The following is a 13,410-nucleotide window of genomic DNA, read 5'->3' on the forward strand; positions in this document are numbered from 1 at the left end:
GGACGAAAATACAAAAATAAGGAATAACTTTTGTTTGGTTGCACTCAAATTACACGAAGCACAGTCGAAACGGACCACATATTTTGTGATTTTGGCAGATTTTGTGTAAATGTTTATTAAGTAATAATGAATGCTATTGCGTTTGAGTTTCTCTTATGTAAGCCAAATAGTAGTTATAGCAAAAGATTTTTTTTCTATCATTTCAATCTTGCGAATATCAAATAATATGATAAACAACAATGAGCAAGCAAGAAAACATTACCTTTTTTGGAGATTTGTCCTTTTGACCTCTTCTTAATAGCTATTTTTCCTCATTCGATGAGTCACAGTTACCGTTTTTTTTCTTTCGGCAAACGAATCCACCAAGTAAGAGAATGCTGTATAAAAACTCACAGAAACTGATCAACCTTACCTTGTTCAGTGCATTTCGAATACCTTCTCACTAATTTGAACAAATTGAATAGAATGACATTTTCAATTTCGAAATTTTATTGAATTTAATGAAATTGTCAAACTTTGACGTGACAATGATTTCATATGAAAAATGTTTTATTTTTCTTATTTTTCACGGGGATTTTCAACGAGCGTCATCGTTTTAATAATACCCACCGCCATAGCGTTGTGCGCCTTGTTTGGCCAAGCGATCGGCTGCTTCGTTGCCTGGATTGCCCGAGTGTGCCGGAACGTGTCTGAATGTGACATCCATTTGGGGATTGTTGCGCATTGCCCGATCCAAATTTTGAAAATCGTCACGATTTACGACGGGATTTCCATCGGCCTTGCGATAATCGTTTTGTTTCCATTTTGGCATCCAATCGTTCACCGATTTACGAAGAAATTCCGAATCGGTGTTGATGCGCAATTTCTCAACGCCCATTCGACCAGCATCGTTGATTGCACGAGTTGCACCTTGGATTTCACCCATATTATTGGTGGCGCGTCCACGGACCGGTTCGCTTACGTTGCTGAAACGAAAAATCGAATATATTTCAATCAGGTCAAATCAAAAATTAAAAATTGGTAGCATTCGATTAAAAGTAAAAATCAAAAATTTGTTTCTGGTAACATCAACACGCTCTATCACAGCCACGGAAACATTATTGTCAATGTGATTTTTTGCGTGTGAGCAATGAACTTGGCATTAACAAAAATATCGGCTGAAAAATAAATACTTTGGATGATCTGGTCCCCAATAATTGCCATATCCACCACGTGCACCAGCTTGACCGTTTCCCAAACAGGATCCATCGGTGTAGACATCCGTGTATTTGTCCGAACCACGGCTATTGTAATTACGATTGTAATTGCGGCTCATTGTCTCGTATTTCGATCGACGAGATATTTGCGAGAAAAAAAAATCAATCAATTTTCTTCCAATCAGAATTTATTTTTAAAAAAATTGACTCGGTTCTGCCCGATAATTTGCGACTAAACACTTTGATTGTTCAACAGCTTTTGTAGAGAATTGAAACTATGACGCGTCTTCTTTGCGGTGATTTTCGATTTCATTTGGCAGTAACTTAGCCCATTTCACAGTTGACGTGCGTGTGCATAATTCAACACACATTCTGGAGAGAACAATACATTCAAGCAAACCACAAACACCGGCTCCAATCGCCATGACCAATGAATAGATGTGTCGCAGTAGCGAAGTAATGCAAGAAAGAAATCAATTGTGTGGCTCCGTCTTGGTCGCAACATTGCAAAGGGCTCAATACTACAATCTTCAATTTTGCGTGTATGTGTTTGATGAACGAATGAGCGTTTGCGACCATTTCTTTAACATGATGAGAGTTGAAGTTGAAACACATTAAATTTTGCTACACAATAATGACTGTATTTGAACCAAGTGTCGTATAAACGCAGTCTTACCTCTATTGGATATGTATTCAAAGTGTTTGTGGTATTGGTTGATTTAGTGTCGGAAAAAATTATCCCGATTTGATTGTCACACACACAAAGAAAGACTCATGAAAGACACAATATGGACAATAGCCAATACAAACATACACATAAGCAGTGCATTCGAATCTGTTGAATGTTCGCTTGTAGTTCTTATTTTGATGGTTCTCTGTGTCTTCTCCTTCGTGCTTGTTCTTCATGATAAAATATGAACATGTTTCGACATGAATGTTTATTTACAGTTTCAATTCTGTGGATAAATCGATCTGTGCGTATTAAATGACAGTTTTTGTTTCGCCAAGTAATCCGAAATGAACAATAAAAAATGATTTTCAGCCGAACTAAAAGATGTCAACAGGATTGAATCAACACAATAAGACATAAATATTTGTGACAATTGGGTTTTTTCCATTGTTTTCATTCCCTCTGATGATTATAAATATTGAAAAAACATTATCGAGTGCTGAATAAGAGTGGCTTGTTTAAATGGAAATATGGTGGTTTATTCAACCATTATTATGTCAATTAATTGCATTTGAGACGGATTTCAACTGTGAAATGTGAAACGACGATTATTTTTACCTCATTGAATTTATAATCACAACGAAAATATTGAGTTGAAAATGAAAAATGAATATAAAATTGTCAATATTTTGATTCGTTCAAATTGAAGAGAGCTCCTTTATTACTTATGAATTATAAACCGCTTCACACTCGAGACTTATTTGGAATTTTGAAGATTTTTAATTGTTTTTATTTCATTTCCATGTCGCCGTACAATTGTGGTTGTTGAATCATTTAAATTAATGATGATCATCTGGGATATGTGTCTTTTCTTTTCCCATTCAATTAGCCTTGTTTTCATCTGATGTTTTGGTATTATCGGTGTTTTTGTTTGATGTGCTCATCCATTGGAGATGCGGATTATTCAGGAGAAATTGATCGAAATCTCTGCGAGTCAAAATGTTGTGTGTCGATTTAGAACGAATGCTCGAAATTTGTAATCAAAAATGTATACGAACATTTTCCATTGATCTCTAATAGCTCGCAATCGCATCATGTCGCTGTCGGTGACCGGTTTGAAATTCCTTTGGAGAAATGAGAAAAATAGAAATTTCATTAGTTTTTTTCGATTCAAAAATTATATAGAAAAATATCCATATTTTAAATGTCAATCGAAAAGGTCAAAAGACTGGAAATATTCAAATGCAATAGCATACCCATTCCGCAGCTCTGAACACAAACATGAATTGCAGGAACTGCCATTCGAATGACAAGAGCAATCACAGGATCTGCCACTCATTTGCACTGTGGATAATAATAATAACTACAAACAGATTCGAACGTAATCATAACGTGGTGTCGACATTCAAATCGATTGGCTGTGATGCAGTAAACGGAACCAAAATTGCATAGTTGCACAAAAGCTGTGCGTTTATTGACCAAACAAACTTTTCCATTGCGCACTGAATCATCGATATTTTACATAAATAAATGATAAATCAATTTGATAAATAAAAAAAATTCAGATATTGTAGAAGTCCATTCTAACTGCTGCAAAAAAAGAGAGAGTACTTCTTTTTTCTACTGTTGAATTTGCATTCAGAATGATTGCAAGCGGTGATACGAGCCACAAATCTCCGATTTCGTTTCGTAACATCACAGTTTACCGAGGTTCACATCGGATATTTAATCAAATGTTGATCCGCATGTTTTTCAACAACGAACAATCAAATCATCTCATGTTCTCAACCAAATGAAGTATGGTATGTACCTGTTGTTACATCAACAGAATCCTATCCAGTTCTGTCTCCTTCTCCCTCTCTCTCTCTCTCTCTCTCTCTCTCTTCCTCTCTCTCTCTCGGTATGTTCAATTGTTTTTTTTCACCGGCATTTGCATATTCATGAATAATCCAGAGTTGAAAAAAAAATCGAATAAATATGCGCCAAAAAGTAATCGATTCATTTTTCTCACAACTTTTTTATTGGAATACAACATCGGAAATATGAAACGTCTGTTGGATGGGATCTTCACCATTTGTATGTACAAAGTGTGTGTATTTATTTGCTCGAGTTTGGTTTCATTCATTTGTGCGAAGCTCACTCGCACAAGCAATTTACATTCATTCATTCCATATATTCCATATCCTGAAATGGATAATAATTTATTTACGGTGTTTTGCATGTAGCTCATCTATTGCTCATTTCGCTCTCGCTCTTGTTATTGTGCATTTTTCCGTTCCTCAGCGTTGTTTTCGTGCGTTTGGGAAAATGGCCAATATTTGCATTTGATGCTGTTTAATGCCGATGCTTCGTCGGCCACATCTCAAACCAACTTCACAATGCACGGAACGAAACGAAAGAAACACATTAACGTATGAAATATTCAATTTGATATCGTCAATTCAATGGATTTCATTTTGTGTCGGTTTTGCTGTTATTTGGTTCCAAAATTAATATTTGGACTGGGATTATGCGCATAATTCGAACGCAAATATGCACTTGAAACTGGCGAACGGTACACTCACTCTCGCACCATTGTACATCCAGCCACATTTCTTTGGCTTCCCTTTGAACGTGATTTCTTTTGCTTCTCTCTCCCGACATTTTTTTTTGATCTTTTTCGATAGAAAGAGAAAAGTTCTACAAAAGTATTTTGGCTCATATTCAAATTCACAGTGATGATTAATCTTTTATTTTCGCTTTTTATCTGATTATTTGTTCTCAGATTTTAATTAAAAATTAAATTTTCATGTGAATGTGCTGCAGAAGACTGGAATAAGTCATGGGAATGGTGGAATGTGGCGACGGCGGCGGTGATAGAAGGAAAACAATTTGAGGCAAACGTTTTGTTTACACATTTTATTCGGAATTCACGAAGTGTGCTCGCTTCGTTACGCTTAGTCTGCCACTTTGCATCTACGTACCACTCGAAAATGATTTCCAAATATTACATGCAAAGAGATTTGAAATGATTTCTAAATGAAGTAATAAAAACGAATTGAAATTTAAATGGGCGAATTTCGCATTATCATATCGCATGCAAACGGATATGCGCTTACGCTAAGTGGTGACACACAGACACGTTGACGATGACAACGACGACGTTGAAATGAAGAAAACAAGAAAGTCATTTCTTCAATTTTCGTCATCATGATTACTTCACGTCGCTCTTTATTTTGTGCCCATATTTCTTCTCTCTCTCTCTCTCTCTCTCTCTCTCTCTAGTTGTTTTTACAAATAGGTTTGCACGCGTGTGATGGCTCTGTATTTGAGGTACATGTCTCGTGTACCGCCGGGTCTCATTGACTGTGGCGATGTGTTAACTGTGCGATGAGCTCAATTTTCTTTATTTCATTTAGAGTAGCACCGACCGAACGAGCAAACGGCAGTCGCACCAGCACCAACAGCACGGTAGTAAAGTCGTTGCTCCCAATGTACCTGTCATCGTGAAAATCCGCGTTTCACGCCATTATCAATATTTGCATGAAAAATAACTTTTCATAACACAGAAAAAAAAACGTGAATCGTCGAATTGCGAAAAGTAGCGCAACAGAAAGAATGAATAAAAAAACACGTGAAATGAAAAATAAGCAAAAGAAACAGAGAGAGAGAGAGAGAGAAATTGTGTTATTTGTTACGAAAACTGTAATCTGGTTGCTTGCCCGAAATACTATGTTACGGCTAAGATTTTACATCTTGTTTTTACTATTACGACAAATATGTCTGTGGCAAACGAAAGAAAAATAATATATATGAGACGCTATTTTATTTTTCCATAATCGTTTCTCTTTCTATATTCGATGATGATGATGGTTCGCTATAATTTCAATCGTCTTATGTGCTTGTCGGTTTCTCTCTCTCTCTCTCGCGCTGAGTTCATATAACGATTCTGATTGATGTGTGCAGTATGCATAAAGTAATCGTTTTTTTTTTCTCGATCCATTCGGAGCTAAATAATTTTTCGTCGACCAATACGACGTATACGTAGAGCGATTCTATGTACGTAATAAAGAAGAGAAAAAAAAATAGATGTGAAACAACCATATTGTTTTCACTAAACTCACACAAAGACATACGAGTAGATCGTTCGAGCGTTTCGGTCGCTGTGTTTTTTGAGATGATGCTAAAATAACGTCAATCGCAACATACTTGTGTGTTCAAATAAGCAAAGCAATAAGCACAACAACGAACGGCAGCAGCAGAGTAACAAAAAAATGAGCGGAAAGAAAGAAGTGGAGAGTGAAATAGATGAACCGAAAAAATCGCATTGCGTTAAAACAGCGACTGGTGATGACATCCACTGTTAACGATAAACCAAACGTTTTTATGCTCGTGTGCTGCTGCTGATCGAACATGAGCGCTTTTTCTGCTACTTCTTCTTACTCGTTTTGCTATTTATTTATATTTGTGTATGTTCGCCTTTACACCCACCTTTTTCCCTAGTATTCCATCATCACACCCCATATTCTCTGTGACATAAAAAAAATAACATTACCCAAACTCGAAGAATGAGACGAAAAAAAAATCGCATTCGCTAAACTCGAACCCATTGCACCCCGGCATCTGTCTTACCCATTTCGTCATAATATTTTCATATTTGCACTGTCGACTTTTTTCCATCATCGTCGTCGTCGTCTTCTTCTCCTGCTCTGGCTTTCGTCATTTCATTCCCAACTCTTGGCTTACATTGTTGTGTGCTGCCGTCTTTTTTTTCCACTCTATAAGATTTACATTTTATAAATTTATTGAATCGGATAAAGAGGAGCAGCGCGGCAAGAAGGAACAAAAAATAAACGAACGAAATCATTCATAACGCATAAACGATTATGTTTAAATGGTGTAACAAGCTTCACCGTTTATATTTTTCAGAGCTGTGAGACAAAAAAAAAGTTCGACCGCCTTTGATGCATGAACCGAACTCTCTCTCTCTCTCTCTCTCTCTCTCTCTCTCTCTCTCTCTCTCTCCATCTCTTTTCCTCTAGCGTACACTTGTGCATTTTCTGGCTATGCTTCGCGAACGAACGAGCGCGCGCGTGCATTGGATCTTGATATTGCATACTAGAAATTCATAAGAATGGTGTTCGTTTGAAATGGAAATGATGTGTGGCTGTGTGTGTCTCTGTCGCACTCTCACAGTGAATCGCAGCCATCGCCAGGGTTACCGCCGTTGCTATTGTTGTTGCTGTCCGCACCACCGACTTTTTTGCTTCCTTTATAGGGTGATGACATTAAATGCTATATAATGACTTAGAGCAACTGACAAGAAACGGGACTCCTCGCAAAAATACACACACCAACAAATTCTATTGATGTACATGCACGGTGTGTATACCGAAGCTCCTATTCATCAAATTCACGGAGAATGAAAAAAAAAGAAGAAAAATAAGAGAAATAAAAACAAAACTCTCCCTCACTTTTACGACGCCATCAAGTTTAAATATTTATTTTCCATTCTATTTGATGAAATTCCTTTCATTTTTAACCATTTTTGAGGCATAAGCAATATATCCAGCACACTCTCCCTTTCACTCGCCTACCCTCTCTATTTATTTTTCTTTATTCCCATCTTCGGCAGTCCTATTTTGTTCGATCGGATTTTGGTTTTATCTATTGAATTCCTTTTGTGGTACATTTCAGTCATCAAAATCCAGAAGTCGATTGATGCCATCGATTTCCATTCCAATCTACTAAACACTTCATTTCGATGCAACTAATCCCCTTTTAAAATATATCCCTTCGTTAAATTTGTACACACGAATCGTCCGAATACATTCTTAAATTGCGATACAATTATATTGGGCATTGTGGAAAAAAGGGACGAATTGGTTTTACAATTGAATGAACGATACTTGGGAATCCGATGCTGAAATATTGCCTTAATAATTCATGATTATTCACAAATAAAGCTATTCGAAAAATGTCATTCATTTCACGAAACCGATTCGTCAACCATTCCAACCAGTTGCTATGCTGCACAGTTACTTATGGGTGATTTTTTGTTGTTGTTCCGTTCCATTCGAATGTCAAATCTGAAGAAAAAAAATGTGTGTGATGAAATGTTGGATTTTCATGTCACAGGTTAAAACCTTTCGAATCCTGTTGAAATATCATATTTTATTTGAAATATGTTTGGAAAAAAATTTACCCAATGCCAATACTTGTCATCCATCAAGTTGAGCGGGCGCCACTCGACTTAAGTATTTCCAACGGGCAAAAAAAAGTTTTTGCTACTGTTAACACGTCCATCGAGTGAGCTCGAGAAACAATGTAACACATTCTGAGGTGAGAGTGAGAGAGGTGCATATTTCACTAGCTAAAAAATGACATATGTATTCTTCGTAGGCGATTCAAATGCCATGACTTAACACTTAAAAAGCTTCGATTTTCTCTCTCGAAATATCACACATGGCAATACATTTTCAACGAAAGAGAAATTCCTTTGGTTCCACTTTTTCAACTCTCCTGCATTACCTTCACTCCATGGCAAATATCGTGTTTTTTCTCGCACCATTCGTTGCACACACAAAAAAAATCATATGTTTTGATTGTTCACATCCATTTACATTCGATTTGATTCTGTACACACAGAATGCGTTCTGGGTGAAAGGGTGTCAGTCGTAAGAAATCAGCTGGAAATATGGATTGAGCTAAACGACAACATTGCAAGAAAAAAAAATCTTTTTTTTCTCTCCCTGTATGTGTTTGTTGATTGTCAAACCAAATCAAAAATTGATTCGTAATTCGTTTTTGATTTTGGATGGGCGTGCATCGATTCCTTTAATCGGATCGAAGTGGATATTTGCGTACGCCGAAATCAGACAATCTTCTTTTCGTTAAAAAAACATGTGCATCGGATTTTATATTTCGGCATACACATATTCGAGGAGAAAAAATTCGGTCGGAAGTAGCAAGTGCTGTTCCACATAGTCGATCAAGTGTTAGTATAGATGCTTTAAGCTCGAAACTTGAGCAAATAATGTATGTTGAATACACCGATAATGGAAATAAAGCATAAGTTCTGTACTTACCGGGATAAACGTACGAGAGGAAAGAGAGAGGGAGAGGGAGAGAGAGCAAGAAGAAACAATAGAAATTGTGTCGTCGATTTGCACATAGTCACCATAAATCAATGCAAATCTAAACAATGCACACGAAATCACAAATGAAAATGGAAAAGAACAGTACCCGAGATAGCAAAAAATTGCCGTAGAGAACACAAGTGCAACATTGGGAATTCATTCATTCTATCTTTCTCTTTCTCCGAAAAAAATAACAACGAAGAACGAAATAACGAAAAAAAGACAGCGAAAAAATTAACGGGAACATGGTGCGTGATGTGCCACGACGAAACCGTAAAGTTTGCTGTAATTAAAGTTAAATATTTACCCAATAAATCTTGGTATGCGATAAGATGTGTTTTTCGTGTTTGTCAATTTCGAATATTTATTGGCTTGATTTGGTTCGGTTTTTAGTAACATTACGTTGATTTGTTCGACAAATTAATGCGAGTGAGCTGTGTGGCGGAAATACGGGAATGGAATGTGACAGAACCGTTTCGATTTGCACCATTCATATCAAGTACTTGTACAATGTATGCGTATCGGCGCTCTGACTCTATCGACCAGTCGAAGAGCATCTCAACACTATGCACATGTATGTGTGTATCTTGTGGTGCCCAAAGCATACGGCAATATATATCGATTCAATTTAATATCAAATTGCCAAAAGAATAATTAGTTTGTTGCTATTTTGCAGCCACTTCAATTCCGTGCAATCCATTCTTCGACGCAATCCGATGCATTCTGTGTTTACTAACATCGTTGCTACCACCACTGCCGCCACCGCCGATGCCAATCCCCGGCACTAAATTCTAAAAACATTTTTCACATCAAGGAATGCCAACAACAACAATCACAAAAGACAGCAGTGGCAGCAATGGCATTTGGTGTTTTTCCTCCATTTTCATCAAATGGAAAATACACGGATTGTTTGTAATTTGGTGGGTGGTTATCATTTACCAGAGTCTCCAATATATTTTGTTAGATCCTTGCGGGACGCAATAAATGGCAAAAGCACTTTTCAATATCATTCGGCATTCTCTTTGTACTCTTGGTAGTAGTTTAAATATTTCTGTTTATTATCGATTAATGTACATAAAATGGAGACATATGGTGAACAGCGAAGCGAGATAGAGAAGGAGCGATAGAGGGTAAACGAGCCAACAAAATCATGAGATGCTTCAAATGTCAAGCTTATCGAATCCCAAGCGCATTGATGCTTATATAAGACACATAAACGCCTTCTCACACGAACATATTTACATTTTCTTGACGAAAATTTATTCGCAGCAAGAAAAAATAAAAGTCTCACAAAACCAAACACGAAAAAAATACAAATACAAATACAAATACAAACACATGACATCAGCATCAAAAAGGCGAGCTGGAAAAAATGAACGAAAATATATACGTGGATAAATTATTTATTTATTTCGAAATAAAGCATATATTATGGAAGAATAAAGTGTTCCATCAAGAAATAAATGACAGCCATATAGAATGCGATGCTCTGCGATCCATAATATAATATTTTCAAATAGCGAAATAAATAAAGATCGATATGAATATAGTGGCAAACACTTGCTCTGTTTGTGTATTTTAGTGCCAGATTCCGTTACGAAAATCATCATCGCATGACTCAAATCTTTTCTTATCAGTGAAACGAGTTTGTCGCAGAAGGACCATCAAAGTGATCGATTCACTGCACAAAATCCATTGCCAGCAACAACAAAAAAAAAACCAACAAAAAATGAAGCTCAACAACGAGGTTTTCTAGTTTATACATCGAAACACTATCGATATATTCTGTGTATCGGAGTAAAATGTTATAATTTACTCATTTTGATCTATTGCATGATAGACGATAAATGTGCAAAAACTATGAACGCCCCATCAATGAACGGGAGTCGTCAATCCCCATTGCCATTGGGGCCCGCAGGCATTTGTCAAAATGATTAGATTTTATTTGGAACACCATTAAAGTGTGTTATTTTGCACAAAATACCACAAAATACCGTGTGCTCAAGCATCATCGTCGTAGTATCGCATCGCATTGCCAAAATGGTGAAATCTCCTGTGAGAATGCTCGAGTAAAACGTTTTATAACTGATGATGAACACCAGTCGAGAGAAAGAAAAAAAAACACCAATCATTCACAGTCAAAATGGAGCAAAGAAAAAAAAGATGCGTGTTAAAAGGCGATATGCGTGACGTGAATTCGTCAGAACGCGCACACCAAAAAAAAAAAATAATAGAAAGAAAAACACAGAGAAAGAAGACAGAACGACGGCTGCACGAGAAAAGAAAAATGTTAAATAAGAGCAAGCAAGCAAGAACCATGCATCATTTTTGCGCACCGTGTTATCGGAATACAAAATGTGGCCCGTCACATCAATTTGTTTGGTTAGAATTCTTAAGCATGGAACTTAAGCAGATTTTGTCTTGTCCAATAAATGTTTGTGTCGCTATTCTTCTTGTGTATCACTTAAAATTTACACATCAGCTGAAAATTGGAGAAACAGATCGGGGGAAAGAAAAAGAGAGAGAGAAAAATGAGTCATGGTTAGAACATTAGAAAAAAAAACGTTTGTGGAGCACGCGGTAGAAAGAATGAGAGAGAGAGAAAATGTTGGGCAATAAAATTGTTTTGCTATGTTGAGAATAGTGCGGTCCACAGCAAAGCCCAACATGTCATTACTCATCTTTGAAATATTTATATTCACCTTGTTAGATGCTGCATTGTCGCAAAGGTATTTTTCCTATATTTCTCATTCGTTCTCCCTGTCGTTCCGTCACATTGCGCGTGTTAATCTTCGGCATCACCAAACCGTATCCAATGCCCAAGAATTTGGTTTCACTTCACTCAATGAAATATTTTTGGCTTTTTATTTGGATGAACGGTGTGGTGTGATGTCTGTTTATCTGTTGTTGTCTATTTTCATGCCGATGTTGCGTAGTAGATAGTTGTCATTCACAAATGTCATGCACTTTACATTCAACGGCTACTGTTTAAATCAAAGGAATCGTCTTCTTTATGGTTTTGATGTTGTGTTATAAATTTGTCGCACCTAATGGCATCCACAGTGAAATCGAACCCGAAACGAGTATACCGACACCTATATTGCACGAGGCACGCAGAGAGAGAGAGAGAGAGCAGAAAAAATAAACATAAAAAGCCAGAGTCTGTTGTTCGAGGCAAGGATCTTGCTTCTGGGTGGTTTAACACGGTTTTCACAACACCAAATTGTTGTACCCCGATAAGTTGTGCAAATTTCAATTTTTTTTCGTTCGTTCGTTCTTACTTGCTTGCTTCACTTTCATTTTTCATGGCAATGCAAACCGGTCGCCAGGCCGACGCAACAGAGAAAAAAAAAATACTTTGCACAAAACCGAAATAATTTACACACGAAATAAAAGCGATGGTGGTGAAGCGACCAAAAACTGAACCCAGTTGAAAAAAGAGAGAGCGAGAGCCGAACCGTGCGGAGGAAACATTTGCTTCGGCATGTTCTATTTGTTTTGCAACGTCCTTTCGGATTCGCTTTTATTAATTCACAAGGGAATTTCCAGTCAGGTGAATTGTTTTTGTTGCTCCTGCCGCTTTTTCTCTTTCCACCTATTTTTTTTTTTTGTTCTGTCCAACTTATTTTATTGTTTTTCTTTCTGCCGGTTTTACAATAAGAATGAATTTCAAGAGGTTTTCATCAATTTACGTTGGTTGTGTGTGTGTTTGTGTGTTTTTGTTGCCCTGTTTGGTTGCTGTCGTGTTTTATTTTGTTCCTGAACCTCGTTTTACTTTATGATCTCACTCTCTATCTATTTGGAGCACAAGCTAAAATAGAAATGAAACGAAAACACCACCACCACCACCACCAACAACAACAGCACGGCAACGACAAAAAAGTACACCGAGCGTGAAATAAAATATGGAGTTTGAATCAGTTTTTAGGTCACTAGTCGAGCAGTTATACCAAGCAGTTGCGATGCAAAGTACATATATTTTCGGTCAATGCTTTAGCACATGGAGAGCTGCTTAACTGTGGCGGTGGTAATTCGAGGCAACCAAATGTGAAACGATATTTGGAAAAATTCGTATCTTTGATTTATGCTCGATTTGCACATGAACTTGAAGCGAATTTCGATGTAGAGGCATCATCTTTTTCTGTCTGCCTTTTTCTTGTGAAAGGAAAAAAAGCTACTTCCACTGAATTACTTATGACCAGTGAAGTTTGAAAATGGTTCTGAAAGAAGCGAATTCTTTGATCGTCCACTCTATTAAATGGTCGATAATAATCATTTTGATATCAAAGCCAACCGAATTATACACCTTGCATTTGGAGAAAAGAAGAAAATGCCTCCCTAAATTTTGGTGCCATTTGAACGTTTCCGAGTAGATACGTGTCACGATTGCATATCGAAAACGCTCACGTTTCGTTCTATTTGCTAT

The 13,410-nt window shown here is 37.0% G+C and overlaps 2 protein-coding genes across 5 annotated transcripts in view; one reads left to right on the top strand and one right to left on the bottom strand.

Annotated features, from left to right (window-relative positions):
- LOC129578795 (cyclin-dependent kinase 14) overlaps nt 1–13,410 on the top strand; it is a 175,253-nt gene that overhangs the window by 14,061 nt on the left and 147,782 nt on the right. The gene's annotated exons all lie outside the window — the stretch shown is intronic.
- LOC129578827 (ribonuclease H1-like) lies at nt 462–1,516 on the bottom strand. Its single transcript, XM_055468003.1, has 2 exons — nt 1,173–1,516; nt 462–965 (listed from the first exon to the last, which is right to left on the bottom strand). Exons 1-2 carry the CDS (start codon nt 1,313–1,315, stop codon nt 596–598), a joined length of 513 nt encoding a protein of 170 aa, XP_055323978.1. The 5' UTR covers nt 1,316–1,516; the 3' UTR covers nt 462–595.

The sequence above is a fragment of the Sitodiplosis mosellana genome, unplaced genomic scaffold (assembly GCF_009176505.1).
Source record: "Sitodiplosis mosellana isolate CC-2019 unplaced genomic scaffold, AAFC_SMos_1.0 Smas_scaffold_6226, whole genome shotgun sequence".
In the NCBI taxonomy this organism is placed as follows: domain Eukaryota; kingdom Metazoa; phylum Arthropoda; class Insecta; order Diptera; family Cecidomyiidae; genus Sitodiplosis; species Sitodiplosis mosellana.

Coding starts and splice junctions, on each gene's coding strand:
- LOC129578827 (XM_055468003.1), bottom strand. CDS start 1,315: ATGAGCCGCAATTACAATCGTAATTACAATAGCCGTGGTTCGGACAAA. Junction 966..1,172: donor TGGGGACCAGATCATCCAAA/GTATTTATTTTT, acceptor TTTTCGTTTCAG/CAACGTAAGCGAACCGGTCC.